General features: G+C 41.7%; 2 protein-coding genes across 3 annotated transcripts in view; one reads left to right on the forward strand and one right to left on the reverse strand.

Annotated features, from left to right (window-relative positions):
* Positions 1-15109, forward strand: part of KDM1A (lysine demethylase 1A) — a 58947-nt gene that overhangs the window by 39129 nt on the left and 4709 nt on the right. For both annotated transcript variants that reach the window (XM_082684599.1, XM_082684600.1), the window contains 6 exons: positions 6896-7038; positions 7406-7496; positions 8720-8854; positions 9606-9679; positions 10613-10724; positions 13790-13922. In XM_082684599.1, the coding sequence (XP_082540725.1) occupies positions 6896-7038; positions 7406-7496; positions 8720-8854; positions 9606-9679; positions 10613-10724; positions 13790-13922 (688 nt within the window). The remainder of the gene's footprint in view (positions 1-6895; positions 7039-7405; positions 7497-8719; positions 8855-9605; positions 9680-10612; positions 10725-13789; positions 13923-15109) is intronic.
* Positions 1-15109, reverse strand: part of HTR1D (5-hydroxytryptamine receptor 1D) — a 181662-nt gene that overhangs the window by 21803 nt on the left and 144750 nt on the right. The window lies entirely within an intron of this gene.

Here is a 15109-nt window from a genome sequence, read left to right on the forward strand (position 1 = left end):
CCCGCTGAGCAGAGAGCCCGATGCGGGACTCGATCCCAGGACCCTGAGATCATGACCTGAGCCAAAGGCAGCGGCTTAACCCACTGAGCCACCCAGGCGCCCCCAGACACACGTTTTATTGTGCTTTGCTTTATTGCATTTTTCAGGAATTGGTCCCTGCCTTTTTATACAAATGAAAGATCTATGGCAGCCCTGCATAGAGCCAAGTTTCTCAGCACCATTTTTCCAACAGTATTTGCTCACTTAGTGTCTCTGTGTCACATTTTGTTAATTCTCACAATATTTCAGATTTTTTCATTATTACTTATTATGGTAATACGTCATCAGTGATTCAACTTACTGAGAGCTTGGCTGATAGTTAGCATTTTTTACTTTACTTCAGGCATGTACATTGTTTTTTAGACATAGTACTGTTGCACACTTAGACTACAGTACAGTGTAAACATAACTTCTATATGCACCGGAAAACCAGAAAATCCATTTGACTGACTTTATTACGGTGTTCTGGAACCAGACCTGCAGTATCTCTGAGATGTGCCGGCCCTTGTGCTACATATCTGGTGACATTTCAGAGAAGATGGGGACTGGAGTCAGTGCATTCAATCCTGCTGCCTGTGTGACTTCATCAGCTGAGTCTCCTTCTCCAAGAGCTTTCTTTCATAGTTACTCTAAGGAGGCAATAAGCCCGGCCCCCCGCCCTGTCCCCACAGAGTGGACATTCACTCAGTCATTGATTTTGCTTTAATCAACTGTTGAATGAAATGGGATTGTCTTCCTCCATTCTTTGTGCACGGCCTCGGTGCAAAAGAGGGTGATTCGATGGTTCTGTTGTTAGTACACAGAAATCAGTTCCCTCATCCTGCACAAAGTCAGCAGTTAAACCAGAGTGACAAATACCATTTGTAATACTGTCTTTAGGACCTGTCACCAAACCTAGTCATCTGGCTGGTACACACAGAAAAATTGCACAGCAAGTGATTTTTGTTCTATTACCTTGTTATTGTTTTAAACACAATCAAAAGAATCCCTGGATGAGTTCCCTTCCTTATTCTCCAGCCCTGCGCTGGCAGGTAGAATGTTGAGCTTCTGTGTTTGCTTTTGACAGAAGGTGCTTTTATGGCTCCAGATGACTAGAACAAGGGCTTTCTTATTTGGTTCTAATATAGGATGTCCCTATAAATAGAGGTTATCTTCTAAACCTGTAAAAGCAGAGCTAACACAGCAGCTGCCCTCAGACTGACCTGCTGGAGTTATACTCTGAACTCTGCAGTGATCAGCTTTAACTGGAAATGGAGATAGTTGGGAAATAGGGTAATTCATATTTCAGGACTATTTTGGGAGTCATCAGTGAGGAGGCTGAAAAATGGATTGGCGGGGAGATGGGGTAAATGTTTCAGCGTATCTCCTAGACAGCTAGTAACTCGGGGGCTTTAAATTCTAGTTTTGTTTTGGCTTTTTTGAGTAATGAAACAGCATCTTAATCAAATTACTTCAGTCCTGTAGTATTTTGCATTATAAAATCTCTGGTCTCCATTTTGGGGAGGGAGTTGGGTTTTTTGTTTTTTGGGTTTTTTTGTAGTCTTTGTTTTGTTTTTTTACCACATGAGGCACAAAGACTCAGTAACAACTTGGAGAAAACAGATCTTGATTTTCTTCTTGGGAATAGCTCATCTGTTATGAGGAAGAAAAACACTTGAAAGGTAAAGAGTGCCTTTCAAGTAATCGGCCTTTTACGAAGGCCGTTAATGGGTACACTCCATACCTACCTCAGTTCAACAGGTTGTCATTTGCACTCATATGGAGTGACGCTTAGGTTAGTTACACTTTGACACAGGCCTGCTGGCCCTTTCCATTTTCCTATTCTTTTGTGGAAACAGTTTTGGTGGTTTTTTTGTTGTTGTTGTTGTTGTTTTTTAAGATTTTATTTATTTGAGTGCGAGTGTATGAGCTGTGGAGGGGGAGGGAGAGGGAGAAGCAGACGCCCCGCTGAATAGGGACCCCCCTCCCGCAGATGTGAGGCTTCATCCCAGGACCCTGAGATTATGACCTGAACCAAAGGCAGAAGCTTAACCTACTGAGCCACCCAGGCACCCCGAGTTTTGGTATTTTAAAGGTTGTTTTTCTCTACCTTTTAAAATCTTCCAATCCCTGCTTTTTATCAATGTAAAAATACTGTGACTTCTGTGTTCCTAAAGTTGCAAAATAGTACTTTACTTTCAAATATAATTATAATGCTGACTTTGCTTTTCTAAACTTTACTAATTTATTCATTCATAAGAATTTACAGAGCACCTCTGCTGTGCGCTAGAAACTGCTAGAGTGAACTCCTTGGACATGCGTGTGCTGTCTCCACTCAGCATAGTTACTGCTTTAGAGAACTCTGTTATTTATATCCCCTAAAAGATTCTAATGAAATGAGAAAGTGGGGGTGGACAACTGTCTCCATTTATGAAGTCACAATGAATTTTATTTGGATTAAGGATATACCTGTTGTCCTTTTTCTGCCTTTAAGGATAATCGCCTATCTCATTTCCTTTATTTGAGAATCTGAATCAGAGACTTCCGATGTAAATTTTTCTTCCAGGTTTTACCAAAGGAACTAAACTTTTTTTTTTTTTTTTAAAGATTTTACTTATTTATTTGACAGAGATAGAAAGCACACAAGCAGGGGGAGTGGCAGGCAGATGACCTGAGCTGAAGGCAGACGCTTAACAACTGAGCTACCCAGGCACCCCCCAAAGGAACTAATCTTAATCTTTCGTTTTATCATAATTCTAGAAGTGCATGGGAGGGGGAGAGATAGATTTATTGTAGCTTCTGTTGGCCAGATTTGGCCATTACAGCTGTTTTTCATTGCATAACGCTTCCTGAGGCTTTCTCTGGCTAAATTTCCAGCCTTTGGGTGCCCGGAACCTAGCTGCACCTAACTCCCTTTTGCTGTGCTGCTGGAGAGCTTATGCACACTGGAAGCAAGAGAAATGGACAGGGTTTTGAAGACTTAAAGGGTTTGTGATGATAGAATGTAACCAGAGGTAGAACTGAGGAGAGCTGTCCTTCCTCTGAGATGACTTCCTGTAGGATTAGGACCCTGTCCAGAAAATCACTTGGCTCTCCCTAAATTTATTCTGCGCGGGCTACATACCCAGGCTGCTGTTCCCCGCCCGTTCTCAGGGATGTTCCATGTCTTCTCTACAGGACCAGAGCACTTAGCATTGTACCTGTTTAGAGCAGTGGGACATGCCAGATTCTTAGTTTGAAGCAACTGTTCGGAGTCTTTCATAGAGAAATAAATGGCTCTGAAAAGTCATAATCAAAATTTGTTTCAAAAAAGGTCTGTTTCAGTGATATCCTTTTTGTGAGTCTTTGCTAGAGAACAACATTAAAGATACTTTCCCTTCTTAGTTTGCTGTTCTGTTCTCAGTACGCCATAGAAACCCAGCTGCCAGCAGACCTGCTGGTTAGCCCCAGTAGTCATTTGCTGAATTCCTTTCTCAGGATGCCGTTTGAGAAGCTCGCATAGAATAGTCAGGTAAAAGTGAAAATTATTGCGGCTTGTGTTTAAAGATTGCCAATATTTCGGCTCCTTTCCGTAATTATTTATGGAACTAACAGTTGAGGGGTTCTCACCAAGGGGAGGGCAGTGACCTGAAACAGGTACTTAAGAAGTGCGCAGGGGCTAGTCAGTTGCTAAACTTGTTTTTACTGTGTGAGTAAGTCAAATAGAGCATACCTGGCTAGCTTAATTTTAGAAACAGATTCAAGATTTAAAAATACCAAAAATATATTTTGGTTTTTTCCCCAGTGTTGGTTTCCTAGCAGACAACTATTTGCTATTTTCCAAATATTTTCATTTCAAAGTGGGATTCTGAAGTTAATGGGATTAAAATCCAGGTTTGAAAGCTACCCCTGGGCTCTTTGGCAGCAGTCCTAAAATCTGCTTACCTAGGTGGAAAATGGGTGTGGCCTCAGTACTCTTCTCTCGTGTTCTGGAGAGTGGAGTCTCCAGTCACCAGAGCAGCCTGCCGTCCTGGTGTCTGTCAGATGAGCAGTCATCTTTTTGTTTGGTTTTTGTTTGTTGTTGTTGTTGTTCCTGTTACTGTTCTGTGTTTTTCCTTTTCTCTTGAGTTTTGCTTTATTCCTCACTGCTTTCCAACACCATCTCCCTTTACCACCCTCACACCCCACCCTGCAAACTGCCTTTCTTTTGCCCATTTCTGTGCCTTGACTTTCCCATTTCGGTTTCTATACAGTTTGTTCCTTGTTTCTCTGGTGGTTGCAGCTTCCGAGCTAACAGAATGCTTCTGTCATGCTGTGTGTTTAAAGCCTTGATTTTACTGCTGTCATACGAAACTAAATTTGACGTGGCTGTTGGGCTGTTATTTACAGTTTATTTCTCTCTCTGCTGCACTGGTTAAAAGGACACTGTCAAGGTATTTTTTTTTTATAATTTTTCAAATCATTTTCTTCACTGTTTACAATAACCCATTAAAAGCTTGAAACTTAGATCTTTCCCTTCCAAAGATCCTCTCCATCATACATTCACACTGGTTTGTTGTTGTAGAGTTGCGCCTATATGTTGGGCTGTGCCATTTGAGTTTTTGTCATTGAAAGCGCATGTAAAAAGGTTTTTTGTGGGGTGGGGTGTGGGTGGACTAAAGGGGAAAGTGTTACGAATCAAGTGGGCTGCTCAGCAAACAGAGGGAAGAAACAAACGGTCAAATTTGGTCCCTCTAACCTTGACAGTGTCCCTTTAAATGTTTCTCTACCACACACCCTGGACCCCAGTTACTGAGCCTGAGCGCTGCGTACTTTTTCAGTATGAACTTCCCTATGTGACTGTCACCCTAGCTACAAAGATTAAAGCTTGTCTGAAGCAAGTCATCCGGTTGACACTGGGAGAGCTTTAATCTGTACCATTTGCACACTGTGTATTGGCACATTCTGCCCTATTGCAGAGGCGCATGTGATCTGGTCCCTCTTGCTTCTGTAGCATCCTCTTGCTAGGCTTTTTTGAAGCCACACATAGAAATATCACTATTTATACTCCAGGAAAAGCAGTCATGCACACTGCATCTGGGATCAGTTCAGATCTCATAACTGTATAGCTCTCACGTTAAAAATGCAATTGTTTCCTTTTTAAAAGAAACACCAAATTTGGAGTTTCTGGAACCATCTTTGGTAACATCATTGCAGGAATCACACTGAGCAAAATTTCAGCATTGCTGTGAGCTGCTCTGCATATGACCCATCACATCAGTGAGGAAAAGCAGCTGACAAGAAAGTAAATGAAATTCCTGACAGAAGGGTCTCTTCCATCAGCTGTGATAGCTGTGTAATCAGCACAATTAGGGATGTCACCAGGACCTCCTTCCTTTGGCCATGGAGCTGAATGGGTAGGTCAGATGTGTTTGATCCACCAAGTCTCAGGTACCACTCGTATAGAAAGTGCACCAAGTATCCCAAGACCGATTCTCTGCCTTATTTCTCAACCAGAAGATTCTGAGGGATTTATATTTCTTAGGCCAAGGGGGATTCTCTAATTCATAAAGATTTCCTAATCGCTCCCATCTTTGGCCTTTTAGAATTTGATGCTTTAGAATGTGATTCTGTTTGGGTCAGTTATGGTGTCGTATTTACAGTTCCAAAAGAGAGTTGCAGTTCTTTTCCCTTTCTTTTTTGGGTGCAGATTATACTTCTTACCATATTCTTTTGCCACACCATGGCTCATCATGTAGAGATACTCATGTGACCCCTCAGTGAAGGGGCAGAGACTAGGTCCTTAAAAGTTGTCTGTTTAATTGCAAAGGGCAAAAACGCAGGCATTTCAAAGGAGAGGTAGAATCTTACTGTGGTGATCTCATCCACAAGTTACCCCTGATTGTAAAACATCACTCCTCCTTGGCCTTAGTGTTTATTAGAATGTTCTTTAATGCTGTCTTCTTATTACCAATTTTGGGTTGGCTGTAAAGTGAAATTCCATATTTTGAATCCCATTTCCCAGTTGATGCCCAGTTTATTCTAGCAAGAGATGCTTGCTTTAGACATACTTGCTTTGGATTTGCCTTTTCCTTCTTGCTACTGCTGTGAATTCGGCAATAAAATTGCAGATGCAGTTTCCTTTAGGACTGAATTAAACAATAGCAGAGGGATTTGTGTCAACCAGCTGATGGTATCAACAAGCAGGGGCACAGCAGGGACTAGGAATGTGATCTTGCAGCTTGATGATCTGCTTTGCAGTCTGCTCTCTTCCTGCACAGTAATGAGCCAGACCTGGTACCTCAGTCACGCATAGTCTCAGCACTTCGGACATTCAGCTCTGAACTTAATTGGTGCTGTTACTCTGCAGAAGCATGAAGGTGCTATTGTGTTCTTACTCATCGTCGTGAGTTTCACTTCTCTCTTCCTACTCCCACCCAAAATTCATCTTGAGGGAAAGGCAATACTTGGGCTTCTTATTTTTACATCCTGCCCTTTTTTCTGGAAGGTCCTCAGGTGTGTTGACATAGTTTTTGTTCCTTGAGACTTTTCCAGTGTGTCGTTTGCATGTCGGCCCAGCTTCTCTCAGTGCATGTCAGCGCCAGGACACCTTGTGCCCCATGTGATTTCAGTTAGCACTAGCTAGCACCAGTGTGAATCCTGTGGCCATTAATAGAGGTGGAGTGCCAGCTCGGAGGCCAAAATTGGGAGCATAGAAAATATCAGGACCAAACATTTCATACCTCATTCAATGGAGTTGACCACTTCATAGAAAAGAAAGTTGGCATCATTGTCCTCAAAGGTTCCCCCTTTGAGGTGCATATTTTGACCTTTGAAACTGTGGAGCATTTGTGTTTTCATGGATGATTATGTTCAGTCTTATTATAAGGACCAACTCTGCTATACTTCGGATTTTCAGGTTCCTAAAGAAAAAGATGAAATGGTAGAGCAAGAGTTTAACCGGTTGCTAGAAGCTACATCTTACCTTAGTCATCAGCTAGACTTCAATGTCCTCAATAATAAGCCTGTGTCCCTTGGCCAGGCACTGGAAGTCGTCATTCAGTAAGTATTTTGATACTGCTTATTGTATAGCGAATTCTACTTAGAGATTTGCTGTTTATGCTTTGATGTTTTCAGCAAGCCTTATTTGAGCTAGTTTTCACATATTTTTATGTGAATTAATGAACTCTCGAAGTTAAACCATTTTTTAAAATGATCCTTAAGACCCCTCTCAGTTCTAAAATTCACAGCTTTTATGGCATTGAACTATATAGCCAAGAAAATAATTTGCCACCTGCCATCTTTCTCATTCCAAAGTATTAGAAATTTCAATGGGCTTTGATGTCCTTGAATGTTTTTGATGCGTTCCTGTCTTGGGCTGCAAAGCTGGCTGTGTGCCCAGGTCGTATTTATTGTCTCCCAATTTTAGGTTACAAGAAAAGCATGTCAAAGATGAACAAATTGAGCATTGGAAGAAGATAGTAAAGACTCAAGAGGAGTTGAAAGAACTTCTTAATAAGGTGAGGTTTTATATTTTCTTCATAGCTCAAGATGTATTAGTGCAGGTTGGGGGGGCTTGAGAAATTTTCCAGTTTTGTTTTTTTCCCTCTGCGGGGAGAGAAGGTCCATGCAGCTGGGAGTCATTATTCTTAAAAAAAAAAAAAAAGTGACTAATAAAAGACATGGTTTTATCTGTCCGTCTTTCAGTATGGTATTATTGGCAAGTTGTTGCCAGGGGAAGTAGATCTTTCCTGTCAGGTTCCCTTTGGCAAAGCTAGCCCAGTGCCCTCTGCTGGCTTCTGTGATGAGAGGCAGATCAGCCGTGCCGGGGTCGAATTCCCACTGAGGAGGATGACGAGTCTGCATCCAGGACCATAATTCATTGCCATAATTACTTCGCTTGAGGTGCCAGTTATGGGGATAGTCCTCAGTGGTGTGTCTGCTGAGGGCTCTTCTTCCCACCACTTCGCAGAGGCCTGGTTCCAGACTGGGAAACCACTTGGTTCTCTCCTGATCCTGCCAGCTGCGAATGTAGTGTCAGCTTAGGGAGAAAACATGAAGTGGGATGGCCCTTGCGAGGAGCTTTTTAATGCAAAATCTGGGTGCATCTTGTGACCACACTCTTGCCTCACTCTCTCACTGGGCTTTGTTTCTTCCTCCTGTCCAGTGAGAAGAGGTCTGTGCCCACCTTCTTCATGGACTGTGTGTGGCACGTGTGAATTGAGCAGAGGCTGGAGGACAGCCAGCTGGCAGGATAGCTGTGGGGCCCAGTACCGCCAGAAAGCTGAGGGGCTAACATTAGGAATGGCTCTGGAAGGTTCTGTGTGGTGGTATAGCCTTTACATAATTTAGAAAACAAATCATGACCATTTGTTCCCCAGAACAATAAGTGGTGCTTTGTCCTGGAATTTGATTTATTTATATATATATATATATATATATATATATATATATGCATATACATACACATTTTTAAATTAATGGAACACTCCTGGTTCTCTGTTTTAGAAGGCAGAGATGATCTTACTTCTCTGATAATGGTGTGATTCCTGTGTGTTGAACTGTATAGGATTTTTTTCCTATTCTAAAATGTCATGATGTAGAAGAGGTACTGAGGAGTTTCAAGGACCTCGCGTTGTATCCTGTTTAGGTATACTAGCAGTTTAGGGGGAACCGACACATGTGATTTGGAGATGGCTTACATCACTATCTGAAATGGTAAATATGTCTTTTTCCCTCTTAGATGGTAAATTTGAAAGAGAAAATTAAAGAACTCCATCAGCAATACAAAGAAGCATCTGAGGTCAAGCCACCCAGAGATATCACTGCCGAGTTCTTAGTGAAAAGCAAACACAGAGATCTGACTGCTCTGTGCAAGGTGGGGTATTCATATTTGCCTGGACGGTTTTCCTTGGAATCCTAAGAAAGAGTATAGATCTGGGAAGCTTTGGAAAAGGGAGAGCCACTAACCAATCACGGGTGCCTGTGGTAGGAAGAAGAGGATTTAATACACGGGAACCAAGGGGACTGAATGGGTTAGTGTGGTTTGAGATCTGCTTTTTCTGCAGAATTTCTCCTTGTTTTCACAGTCTTGTGCTTTAACTTACTTACATCTCAGTGTAGCTCCCTGTCATAGTTTGTCCCTGTCAGCTTAGAGTAGTAACATAGACTGCAGTCATTTGATATTGGAACTCTCTGGTCGAAATCCCTTAGTATCTCTCAGCCGTGGGATCTTAGATTCCATAATCATCTCCTATGTGAGACAGTGTTAATACTTTTCCTTTGTAAGAGATCTAAAATGCTTTATCCTGTGCTAGGGACATGGGAAATGCACAGGAAGTCGTAGTTGCTGGTCTTTTTCACTCTTTCTTTGTAGCGCACTAGTGAGCTAGTCTTCCTTTATCTCCTCCTGCACGCCCTCTCCCTCCGCTGCATCCTGCCTTCATTCCGGGCTCACATTGTAACTGGTCTCCAAGAACCACCATCCCTGAGCCCTGATCCAGCCTTAAGCCGAGGCACACCGCAGAGGTGACCTGGACAGGGAGGTGGTCCAGACCTTACACTTTGAGGTATAAACGAGATTCGTCTCTGACCCATTAAGATCAACCCAGTTCTCTTAATTTTACCAGGAATATGACGAATTAGCTGAAACACAAGGAAAGCTAGAAGAAAAACTTCAAGAATTGGAAGCCAATCCCCCAAGGTGAGGAAAACACACAAATGTTCAGAAGGATAGCTTTTGCGGTTCTCTGTCATATTTAGAGGGAAAATTACAAAGCAGTGTGGGCTTTTATTTATGTCCAGTGAATGGATTGTGATTTTAATGGGTAGGAGTGTCCTATTTAAATACACTTGGTTTTGAAAAGATAACCTTTCTCCATAAGATACGGTATTTGAATAAAATATACCGTCTTCCCGTGAGTGGAATAGAAGGTGGTATTGCTTTAAATTCCCCTAATTCTGAGGACTAGCAAAGTATTCTACTTTGTTTCCATTGGATTTTTGATAATGAGAACTTAAATGCTGATGCTGTCTGTGCTCCATGGTTCATCTGCCCTCCAGTATTTCTACTCTGGAGCTGGGGATGCTACCCACTCTTGCTTTAAAAAAAAATTTTTTTTTTTTTTTGCTTTCTTTATAAAACAAAAAAGCTTTTATAATGCCAGGTACTGATATCTTGAAGTTTTTTCTTTTTAAGATTTTTAGTTATTTATTTGACAAAGTGAGTGAGAGAGTGAGTGAGCACAAGCAGGGGGAGAGGGAGAAGGAGAGGCAGACTCTCCATCAAGCAGGGAGCCGGACGTGGGACTCATTCCCAGGACCCTGGGATCAGGACAGAGCCGAAGGCAGATGCTTAATTGAGCCCCTCAGGCGCCTTGTCTCCACCACCGCCGCACCCCCCACGCAAATGAAGCCTGATAGTAATTTGCTTTAGGTAGTGTGCTTGGCACTGCTCTCAGCACCAGTAATAAAGGAGTTTATGAGACAGATAAGGTCCTAACTTTTTGACTTGCATTTTCTTTGTATAAGGCACACAGTACCAGGCTTAGGTTTCCTGTTACTGAGATAGTCTCCGTCCGTCCACTGAGGATAGTAGTCCTTTAGTGACCTGTGCCTCTCTGTTTTCATTTTGCAGTGACGTGTATCTCTCCTCAAGAGACAGACAGATACTTGATTGGCATTTTGCAAATCTTGAATTTGCTAATGCTACGCCTCTCTCTACACTCTCCCTTAAACACTGGGACCAGGTAAAATTCCTTTATCATTTATTTTGTTGCATGTGTCTTTGAGAGGGGTCTTAGGAGAAACTTAATTTGTGTGTGTGTGTGTGTGTTTAAACAGCTTTGTTAAGAGAGGATTTACATTACAGTACAATTTACCTATTTTAAGCAAACAAGTTCAAGTTTTGCCAAACGTACATAGTCTTAAATCACCACCATAATCAGGATACAGAACATTTCCATCCTGGAAGGTTCTCCCTTGCCTCTTTGCAGTCAGTCCCCACCCAGCCCTCCCACTCCTGGCCCAAGACGGCCCCTGGTTTCCTTTCTGTCACTGTAGTTTTAATTTTCCTTGAATTGCCTATACGTTGAACCATATGGCATATGACCATACAGAATATAGCCTTGTGTGTCTGAGTTCTTTCACTTAGCAGAGTTGCTGAGATTCACGTGTGTTGTTGGCATATTAGTGGTTGGTTTCTTTTCATCGTTTAGTCTGTCGTGTGGTGCGCTGGAGATGGCTTGTCCGTTCGCGGGTGCGCTGGTGGCCACTCGGATTGCTTCCAGGCTTTTTGGCTGTAAGTGACTGGAGCTGCTGTGAACAGTCACATCCATCTTTTGGGTATATGTCTGGGAGTGAGACTGCTGGGTCTTAAGTATAGATTTTTAACTTTATAAGAAACTCCAAACTATTCCAAATTGCATTCCCACCAGCAGTGTATGAAAATTCTAGTGGTTCCACGTCCACATGAACACTTGGTACTGGCAGTTTTTAAAAAAATTTAGCCATTCTAATGGGTGTATAGTACATTTCATTGTGGTGGTAATTTGCATTTCCCTAATGATGGGTGATGTGAAACACCTTTTCTTGTACTTACTGGCCATTTGTGTGTCAGTTCTTTGAAGAGTCTGTTTAGATCTTTTGCCCATTATTTTATTTTTTAAAATATTGATTGATTTGACAGACAGAGATCACAAGTAGGCAGAGAGGCAGGCAGAGAGAGAGGAAGGGAAGCAGGCTCCCCGCTGAGCAGAGAGCCTGATGCGGGGCTCCATCTTAGGACCCCGAAACCATGACCTGAGCCGAAGGCAGAGGCTCTACTTGCTGAACCACCCAGGCGCCCCTGATCTTTTGCCCATTATTTTCAAATCTAGTTGTCTTCTCATTAAATTGTGTAAGAGTTCATTATGTTCCTTCGATCGTTGATATATTTTGTCAGATTTTTGTTTTGTAAATATTTTCTTCTGGTCCCCCCCCCCCAGTTTTCTCAATGGTATTTTTCACAGAGCAAAACTTTTTATTTTTATGAATTTCGTATTTCCTCAACTCTTATAAGCTTTGTGCTTTTTGTATCCTGAAAGTCTAAACTTAGATCACTGTATTTTCTCTTGTTTTCTTCCTGAAGTTTTATGGACTTAGCCCTAATGTTAGGTCTCTGATTCATTTTGAGTTAATTTTTGTGTACAATGAGATATGAGGGTAGGATTCATATTTTTCCATATGGTTTTCTAATTATTCTAGCACCATCCTTTTTCTTCATTTGTCTTGGCACCTTTTTAGAAAATCGCTTGACCATGGATGAGGCTGTTCATGGTTATTCCTTCTACTCACTCATTTGTCCACATGCAACTATCATGTGGTCTCAATTACTGTTCCTTTATGGTATGTCTTGAAATTAGGTAGTGTAAGTTCTTCAGCTTTTTTTTTTTTCTTTAATCTTTTTGTCTACTTTAGGTCTTCTGTATTTCCATAAAAATTTTAGAATCAGCTTATCAGTTTCTATTAAAAAATGCCTTCTGGGATTTTGATTGGTATTGGTATATCTCCATTTATTTAGGTTTTCTTTAATGTTTTACAGTTCTCAGTGTACAGGTTTTACACTAGTCTTTCATCAAATTACTGTTAAGTATTGCAAGTGTGAGTTACTCTTGACCTGGTGAGAAGTCACAGAGCTTCTTAGAAATTAAATGGCTCAATCTCTAAATCTGAGACTTTGACCAGACCTAAGACTACAGAAGTAAATATTAGACTTTTACTCACGTATTTTCATTTCCATTGTACATTTTGCTCATAAAATTAGTTCGAATTCTTAATCTTCAGGTTATACTTCCATATTCTTTAGTGTTTGACTTAGAGTAAGGATTGGACCTATTAGTGGTAAAAATCTTACAGAATTCCAGTTACAGAATAGACAATTACAGTTGTAATTGTCTACAGTTGCTATAGTTTTTCCATGTATTACTAAATTAGACCCTTGTCACTGATTTTATCATTTGAAGTTTCAATATATATCCATTCTCGTCATCTTATTAAAAGTCTGGGTGTCGGTGATTTGAACTGATCAGTATGGGGAGTAGATGAATCAGTCACTAAGTAGTGAGAGTTCTGCCAACCCAATATTTTTATCTAATTCAAAAGCATCATGCTTGTTTTCTCCCAGAAATTTCATGAGATTAGAAAATACTGACTAGCCTTCAAAATTTTCTCTACAGAGAAAATTTTTCAGTAAATTCAAAGAAGTAAGATCATTTGGGGCTCCTTCCAGGCCAAATGCTGACTTCTTTACTATAGGGAGCCTCTTGGGCCAGTCTTTATAATCCTGGATTGTTTTTATCTAGTTTGACTAACTTTAGTTTTGGAAGCCTTCCTCATCCTTCAAGTCTGTAAGTTTAAGAAATAAAAACTGATTTTGCTCTCAGGTAAAAGAAAACGTAATTAGGGTGGTGAATCTGATATTCTACCAAATCTGTAGTGCATTCAAAAGCCAAACATCTGAATTTATTGAATCCTCTTTCTCTGAGAGACACCCCCCCCCCCCCCCAGGTAATCCGCCTGAGGGGTTGGGTGTGAGACTGTGAGGAGAAAACTCAGTCTAGGGAAGAGATGACCATTAGGGACAGTAAGCATTTTGTCTTCTCCCTCTAGTTTCCTGGGATAGCTGTCACCGAATACTGAATGGTGGTTCTTTGATTTCTGCCTTAGAATATTGACTGTTTTCCACAAACAGTTGTTTTTCAGTGTAAATCTTACAGAATTCAGGATGTATGGCATAAATTAAGGAAATATGGATGGACTTTTCTGTCCTCTTTAGGATGATGACTTTGAGTTTACTGGCAGCCACCTGACAGTGAGGAATGGCTACTCGTGTGTCCCTGTGGCTTTAGCGGAAGGCCTAGACATTAAACTGAACACAGCGGTGCGGCAGGTTCGCTACACGGCTTCGGGTATGTCCCTGCTTCACTGGGGTGATAAGTCTCTTACTCTGAAACATGGTACCAATCTTTTGTTGAGTTTGACTTACAGAAAAAAACATTAGGTACATTTCCTGATAAAATGTTGTATCATATAAACTATGACTTGTAATTTTGAAAATCTGTAATGACAAAAGGATTGACCTGTAGAGCCTTTGGGCAGTCTGATCCATCGTTACATAAATCAAAAAATTGAGGCAGGTTTCCAATTTGTGTGTGAATTACTTTGATATAACAACTGCCGGTGAGTTTGGATTTTTTTTTTTTTAAAGATTCATTTATGTGTGAGAGAGAGCAAGCACAAGGCAGGGGTGTTGGGAAGAGGGAGAAGCAGACTCTCTGCTGAGCAGGGACCCCCCATATGGGCTCGATTCCAGGACCCCGGGATCACAACCTGAGCCAAAGGCGGATGCTTAACTGACTGAGCCACCCAGGTGCCCTACAAAGTATATTCTTAAAGACTGGGATTTGGGCCTCTGGGCACAATGGGACCCACTCCTTGTATTTTACCGTCTGGGTCTTCCTCTTCGGATCCATTCTAGCCTTTCCCGTGCAGAGGGGCTAACCGCTCGGGTTGGTTTCTCATACTGGGAGCATCACACTTAGAGGTGGTGTTACCCCGATTCCCACAGTCCGAAGGCTCAGTGCTCACTGTTGCTGGTTTCAGGGCATATTTAACGTGGAGCACAGAGAACCTGCTGTCCACCCACCTCTGGAATCAGTAGTCGAGAATCTTGATGAAAGCGAATCACCGCACTCCCCTGCCTCCAGGGCCCTCGTGGCCACAAGTGGCGTTGTGGCCGTCAACCTTGCTTGCCCTTCATGGCCGCTCTTCTAGAATTGCAGAGACGACCGCAGATGTTCTTAACTTTTACAGCCCCTGAGACCATTTTCCATTTGATTCCCCTCATTTGAAGCTTCTAGCTGATGTTGAGGTCTGTAGCCTTTGAATAGCCTTTTGCAGGCACGTGAAGAAGAGCAGTGGGAAAGGGGACATGAACTGAGCTTTTCTACCAGTTTTGAGCTGTTTATGTATTTTCTGAAATCTTCTGAAATAAATGGGTACATACTGAAAAAGAAAACACAAATGAGGAAAAGGCACTCTTTTCAGTGCCTTTGCTGTGGTCCACTCTGAGCTTTCTGCAGACTCTGGCAAGCGA

This window comes from Mustela nivalis (genome assembly GCF_964662115.1).
Source record: "Mustela nivalis genome assembly, chromosome: 10".
Classification (NCBI taxonomy): domain Eukaryota; kingdom Metazoa; phylum Chordata; class Mammalia; order Carnivora; family Mustelidae; genus Mustela; species Mustela nivalis.